Source organism: Capsicum annuum, chromosome 2 (genome assembly GCF_002878395.1).
Source record: "Capsicum annuum cultivar UCD-10X-F1 chromosome 2, UCD10Xv1.1, whole genome shotgun sequence".
Classification (NCBI taxonomy): Eukaryota; Viridiplantae; Streptophyta; class Magnoliopsida; order Solanales; family Solanaceae; genus Capsicum; species Capsicum annuum.
The window spans coordinates 116544604-116552044 of record NC_061112.1 but is presented as its reverse complement, the minus strand read 5'-3'; the positions used below and the strand labels follow the sequence as shown (position 1 = coordinate 116552044).

The 7441-nt window shown below is 39.1% G+C and overlaps 2 protein-coding genes across 2 annotated transcripts; one reads left to right on the top strand and one right to left on the bottom strand.

Annotated features, from left to right (window-relative positions):
• Window positions 1-914: 914 nt before the first annotated feature.
• Window positions 915-1473, top strand: LOC124885261 (the record flags this gene model as incomplete). Its single annotated transcript, XM_047406695.1, is given in 1 exon segment — window positions 915-1473. A coding segment is annotated over 1 exon segment (297 nt), but the record flags the coding sequence as incomplete, so codon positions are not given.
• Window positions 1474-2162: 689 nt separating this feature from the next.
• Window positions 2163-3494, bottom strand: LOC107858017. The gene has a single exon (XM_016702759.2). The coding sequence runs from the start codon at window positions 3492-3494 to the stop codon at window positions 2163-2165; it is 1332 nt and encodes a 443-aa protein (XP_016558245.2).
• Window positions 3495-7441: the final 3947 nt, after the last annotated feature.

Below are 7441 nucleotides of genomic sequence, written 5' to 3'. Positions count from 1 at the left end.
TATTAGTCATCTACGTATAAAATTAATAATATTTAGTAAAAAAAATAAAACAAATATTTATGACATGTCTGCTTCAGCTGCTTCAACCATAAATTTACTATTTCACCCTTAACTAATTTACTTAAGTCATTTAAGTATTAAAAAATTAATAATATTTAATAAAAAAGGTAAAATAAACAAAAAAATGTATTAACTATTGTTTTAAATTAACTTGACGTCTTATATGAGACCTGCTTAAATTTTTTCACAACTAATTTTTATAGTAATTTTGTTATATTACTTCTAATAAGTTATTATGAGTTATTTAAGACATGTTTGTTTCACTACTTCAATTGTGAGATTTGATTGACTGTCAAAATTATGTGTCACTTAAATTGGAATAAAAGAAAAAGTATTATAAATCACAATAATTAAAAAATTAAATTATTTTTAAAATATAATGGACTATGAATGCCACAAAAATTTGGACAAAGAGAGTGTTATAAATTATAATAGCTAACAACTTTAAATAGTAAATAGCTAACCACAAGTGATCGATTTTTAAAATGAATAAATAAATAAATATTTTAACAAAATCATTTTCTGTCCTAATATTAGAACCTCCTATTGGAGATCGGTGAAAACTGAAACCTACCCCGTGTGGGCGGTTTTGATTTCCTGCCTAACAATTTTCTGCCTTAGCTTTTTGGTTGATTTTTGTGGAAAACCCACCTCATGTGTTGATTTTTTTTGGTGGTTTTAGTGTTTTTTAGTAGTGCAGCTGATTTTATCCCATATAAAAGTTTGGTACGTCGGTTAAGGTGGGATATTCTATAATTAAGTTTGGTGCTAAATTTATATCATGTTTGTTGGATGAAAAAAATTTAATCAGGGAACTAAGTTATATCATCTACTAAACTAAACATGTAGCATACCAGAATGACATTTCAAGTGATGAACAAAGGGTGGATGATGAATTAGCAGGTGAATTGCAACATAGCAAAGGCCTCTATGAAGAATTTAATCCTTCTGAACTTAGATTAAATGTTGGTGATTATGGGCAAGGAACATCCAGGGAAAATGAGGAGGAAAACCCATGTGATGAAAATGAATCGGGCGAGGAAGAGTTTCTCGATGAAAATGAAACAAACGAGGAGGAGTTTCTCGATGAAAATGAAATAACCGACGAGGAAGAATTGATGAGTGCCTATGAATCAAATGAAGAGGATTGAATTGTTGTTTTCCTTTTAAGTTATAGTTGTTTTTATGTTGAACCTTATTTTCTGTTCATCTTTTTAGTCATTTGTTCACCTTTTTTGTTACTATGTGTTAAGTCTGAAGTTTGTAAAGTAAATAAGCATATTTTGGTTATCTGGAGGAAGATGAGTTAAATTTGACAATTGTTTGAGCTATGTATTGTAGATCATGTAGTAGGTTTCAATCATGTGTAATGTTTCATACACGTATCTTTTGCTCTAATTTGAGCTTTGTAAAGATCTTGTACCACGTCTGTTGAGCAGTTTGGCCTGTAGATATCGGTATGGTGGGTTTGTACATAGTAATGCTAGTCTTGGTTAGTTGTGTTCAGTTAGCAACTTTTGTATGGTGTTGTAATCCAGAATATAGGTGATTGCTGTAACACAGGAGGAGTTGGCTTATTATTCATTGCAGTTATGCCATTAACCTCTGCCTAATTAAATTATAAAGTTTTAGTCTCTGCAACAATTTAATCTTTTAGATACAGTTCATACACTTTATTGAACTTAGATAGTATTTTATTTTGTGTAGCCATAGGACAGATGGGGCAAATGAAAGGTTGTTTGTGTGAGAATGGGACAGGTATTGAAGAAATTTTCTTCATCTTAATAAAAGGTACGTGACCAAGTCTATTGTGCCAAAGAATGTCTGCATTTTCAGCATGAGATACAAAGGGAGCAGAATAAAAATCAAAAGAAGTTGAAGAAGTCAAAGCAATTGGATGATGTGTCTTATTAGCAGAGGAATTTTGTACAATGGGAGTAGTGTGACACTTAGTATTTACATCATTACCAATGGAAGCATTACTAGTAGAACAAGAATTAAAAACATTGGCATTTGAATAAGAAGCAGAATTCTCGGGAGCAATTCGAGGACATGAACCAGCTTCATTCAAGCATCTTGTGCACAGGAGATACAATCCATCACTAACCACCAATCTCCAGAGGCCTCTTCATTGAAGGGGCCTGCAGTAGACATGAAGTGGTAGAGAAAGTAATCAAAGATTTCAGCTGTGCAGTGAGGGAAGATACAGCGATAAGGTTGAAACGGAAAGAAGGCACATACAACACTTTGTGCAAAATAAGGTCCGGTGAGATGGTCACACTACCAACTTTTGTGACTTTAACTCTACAACCATTTGGAAGGGAAATAAGCAAAGGATGAGGCAGGTTCTGTGTATTGAAAAAGGAAGAGTCATTATATGACATATGATGGGATGCACCTGAGTCTATAATCCATGTACTAGCCATATTTTTGACACATTTGCAAGATAAACGACCATGAACATCAGAAGTAGAGCAAGCTATTATACCTGCGAAGTTTGCAGAACCATTGACAGCAAAGTTGTTAGAATCTGAGTTTTCTCTTCCACTTCCAGCTTGAAGATGCTGGAACAGGCAGACCAATTGTTCATACTGCTCTTTAGTGAACCCCACACTTGCTGGCTTTTGAACTGGACTGGTTGAAGTGAGTTCCTCAAGTGATAAGTCCTCAGCAGATGCAGCATGTGCTGTGACCATTGGCCTCTTCCCTTTATTGAATCTATAATTGTTGCTTTGGGAGTTATGTTGTGGATGACCAGTAGGACCCTGAGGATAGCCATGGAGTTTGTAACACTTATCTTTGGTGTGCCCTGGACGCTTACAGTAATCACAAAAAGGTCGTCCACTTCTGATACCACCGGTTCTGTTAGACGAGGCATAGTTCAGTCCATTAGACCTGCCTGATGAAGCATAATTGGTGTTAAAGTTGGTATTGTTTCCCTGAAAGTTGACATTAAGAGCTGTGGATTCTGTAACCAGTTGACTAGAAGGCCTGACTTCCCTTTGCTGTTCATCTTGGACCAAAAGGGAAAAAGCTTGTGCAACTGTGGGCAACAGATTCATCATGATAATGTTTCCTCTCAGTATCGTGTAGGTCTCATCCAGTCCCATAAGGAACTGAATCAATCTCCTATCTTGTTCGGCCTTGTACAGAGTTTCCTTGGCTCCACAGATGAACTTACAATTGCATTGACCTCGAGCATTAAGAGTATTAAGCTCTTCCCAAAGTTTCTTCATTTTCGTATAATAACCTGTAATGTCAAGTGCACCTTGTGTGAGGTCGTTGATTTCCTTTTGAACCTGGTAAAGTTTAGCTCCATTGGTTTGATCGTAGCAATCCTCTAATTCTCTCCATAATACAAATGTATCATCGGCATATTCTACGCTAGCTGCAATTTCCTTTGTTAAGGAATTGAGAATCCAAGATGTGACCATGTTGTCGCTTCATTCCCACTGTCTATACAGGGGAAATGCAACATCGGGCCTTTTGCACTCATTGTTGATGAATCCGAGCTTGTTCTTTACTGATAGAGCTCGCAACACGCTACGCTTCCATGATCGATAGCCAATTCTGTCAAAAGGAACGGAAACTAACATAGCACCGGGATTGTCCGACGGATGCAAGTAAAGAGGGCTGATGGGATCATTGGATGCAGTTGAGCTTCCATCAGTAGAAGTAGTATCAGTAACATTGGGCGAATCATCAACAGCCATGATGATGATCACAGAAATCAATCCAGGAGAAAAGAAACTTTAGAAATTGAGATTGTCGCAATTGAGGTAAAGACGGAGATAAACGCGAACAAATTGAGAGCAAATAGAGACGACGAAGATGTGATTAGATCAAAACCGTTACAGATGAACACAAATCAGAAAAATGAATCGAGAAAGTGCGATTAGGTCAAAATCGACATAGATGAGCTCAAATCGAGAAAAGAGAAGCAGAGATGAGGATCGAAAAATTGATACCGATAGTTTTGAACCTGACTTTGATACTGTTAGCCCATATGTTATTGGGCCTTTAGTTTATGGACCTTTAGGTTATTGGCTATGTATATATAGCCTACTTTTGTTTTAGTTAGTTTTATGCTTTTCAGATTATATTGTAAACCTTAGCCTTTCTTTCTTTCAATAAAGTTCTATTAACATGGTATCAAGAGCTAGTTCGATCCATGTCCTTTGATTTGTTGGTTGAAGATTTTGTAGCAGGCACCTACTGCGCGGATCGAACTCCGCGGTGAGTTCGCTGGGGGGTACGGGGGGCAGCGCGCCCCCGTCCGGGGTTCGGGGCGGAGCCCCGAATTTTGAGTTGCTGCTGTATTCGTTTGCTGTTTTCGTTGGGTTTTTGGTTGGATTGATTCGTTGCTGTCTTCGTTTGCTGTCTGGTATTGTTCGTCTTTCGTTCTTTTGCTTGCTGCCATTGTTGTTCGTTCGGAATTGTTCAACCTAGGGTTTTGCATCTTTTTGTTTTTTGAATTGTTTGTGTGTTGCTGTGTTTACAATGACTGGAAAGGATGATTCTCTCCAGTCCATTAGTACTCAATTAGATGGTAAGAACTATGCCTATTGGAGTTATGTCATGAAGAATTTTCTTCGTGGGAAGAATATGTGGGGTTATATCACTGGAGTAAAACCAAGACCTATCGATGATAAAACTGAAAATTTTAATTTGTTGGTGGACTTATGGGAAACTAATAACTCCAAGATTATCACTTGGATCAACAATTCTGTAACTCAGTCAATTGGTATGCAATTGGCTAAGTATGACACAGCAAAGGAGGTCTGGGATCATTTGGAAAGACTGTACACTCAATCTAATTTTGCTAAGCAGTACCAGTTGGAGTATGATATCCGTGCTCTTCAACAGCATGATCTCAGTATTCAAGATTTTTATGCTGCCATGTCGGATTTGTGGGATCAATTGGCACTTACTGAATCTGCAGAGTTAAAAGGTTTTGGGCCGTACATTGCTAGACGGGAAGAGCAACGCTTGGTTCAGTTTTTGATGGCACTACGTTCTGACTTTGAGGGCCTACGTGGAACAATCCTTCATCGATCTCCCCTCCCTACTGTTGATTCTGTGGTTCATGAACTGATTGCAGAGGAGACTCGTATCAAGTCTCAAGTGGATAAAGGGTCTAAAGTAACTACTACTCCTGTCGTGTTTGCTGCTTCAACTGATCAGTCTAGGCCACCACGTACTCAGACTCGACAATCTCCTAAAGTTGCATTTGATGAGTGTGCATTCTGCAAACAGAAAAATCATTGGAAGGCTCAGTGTCCGTTGTTACTTAACAAGGTCAAACAGCCTCAATCTGGGCAGCAACAGAAATATGGGCAGCAAAAGTCTCCGTCACGCTCCTCTGGTGCTCCTCCATGGTCATCTCGTCCTCCACAGTTCGCTGCTGCTGCACCATCTGTAGATGTTGAGTCTGTTAGCACTATGCCACCTTCTGCGTTGGATCCCCAGGTTTTCGAACAGTTCAGACAATTCTTCGTTTCTAATCCTACGGCCATGTCAGCATCTATGTCTCATTCGAGTTCAGTTTCTTCTAGTACCTCAGGTATTCCTTCCTCCTTGTGGATATTGGATTCTGGTGCGTCTCATCACATGTCCCCTCATTTGTCATCGTTTGGTTCTTTGTCACCCATTTCACCAATCTCTGTTATGTCCGCGAGTGCTGTACCTATGTCAGTCGAGGGTGTTGGTTCTGTTACTACCCCTCACATTGTCCTCTCTGATGTTTATTACATTCCCAAACTTGCTTTAAATCTTGTTTCGGTCAGTCAGTTGTGTAAGGCTGGTAATTGGGTGTTTTTTTCTGATTCTATTTGTGTTATACAGGACCAACACACTCAGAGGGTGATTGGGACCGGCCGTAGGTTGGGGGAACTCTATGTCTTGGAGAATCTCAAAGTGTCTGCAGTTGCTGCCTCTAGCATAGATTTATCTTCTTTTCGTTTGAGTCCTTTGTCTTCTCAGTTTTATCTTTGGCATTCCAGATTAGGACATGTGTCAGTTTCACGTTTACGTTTTTTGGTCTCTAGTGGTGCTTTGGGTCATGTGAACACTAGTGATATTTCAGATTGTAGTGGTTGTAAACTGGCAAAATTTTCTGCCTTACCGTTTAATAAAAGTGTGTCTTATTCTGTTGCTCCTTTTGATATTATTCATTCTGATGTATGGGGACCAGCGCCAGTATCCACTAAGGGTGGATCGCCCTATTATGTTTCGTTTATAGATGACTATACTCGTTATACCTGGGTGTATCTTATGAAACGCAGATCTGATTTCTTTGGCATTTACAACAACTTTAGAGCCCTTGTTAAAACACAACATTCAGCTGTGATAAAGTGTTTCAGGTGTGACTTAGGGGGTGAATATACCTCTAATGACTTCACTCAGTTACTTGCCTCTGATGGTACCATACACCAGTCATCGTGTACCGACACTCCTGAGCAGAACGGTCTGGCAGAAAGAAAACATCGTCATATTGTTGAGACAGCACGCTCTTTACTTTTGTCTGCAGAGGTTCCTAGTATTTTTTGGGGAGAAGCAGTCCTAACTGCTGTATATGTGATTAATCGTATTCCTACTGCATTGACTTCAGGGATGTCTCCGTTTGAGAAACTATATGGTCACCCGCCGAATTATTCTGCATTACGAGTTTTTGGATGTACTTGCTTTGTTCTTCGTCCTCATGTTGAACGAAATAAGTTAGGGTCAAAATCAGCTATATGTGTGTTTTTGGGGTATGGTATTGGACAAAAAGGATATCGTTGCTATGATCCTGTAAGTCAGAAATTATATGTTTCACGACATGTCACTTTTTTGGAACATATTCCTTTTTATTCCATTCCAGCTAAAACCCATGATGTGACAAAGTCAGATATTTGGCTTATTGATCCCTTTGGGATTGACATAGAGGTTCCAGTTCCGGATTCATCCATGCCTTCTGGTGTGCCACCTGATAGTGCTTCAGCCTCGCCTGTGCCTGAGTCTGCTCCTTCGACTGTTGAGACTGGAGACCCACCACCTCTGAGGAGGTCTACTCGACCTTGTAAGTCCACCAAACTGCCAGATTTTTCCTATTCTACATATTCAGCCTCATTTGCTTCCTTTATTGCAAACATACATCATTTGTCTGAACCTGAGTCGTATAGAGAGGCTGTGTCTGATCCTCTTTGGCAGAGTGCTATGGCTGAGGAACTTGCTGCTCTTCATCATACACATACATGGGATTTGGTTACTCTCCCACCTGGTAAGCATGCGATTGGTTGTCGATGGGTGTATAAGATAAAAACAAAATCTGATGGGTCTGTTGAGCGATACAAGGCAAGACTTGTGGCAAAAGGGTACTCACAACAATATGGTATGGATT

Excerpts from the sequence above, each read along its gene's own strand:
- LOC107858017 (XM_016702759.2), bottom strand. The coding sequence starts at position 3,494 with ATGGTCACATCTTGGATTCTCAATTCCTTAACAAAGGAAATTGCAGCT.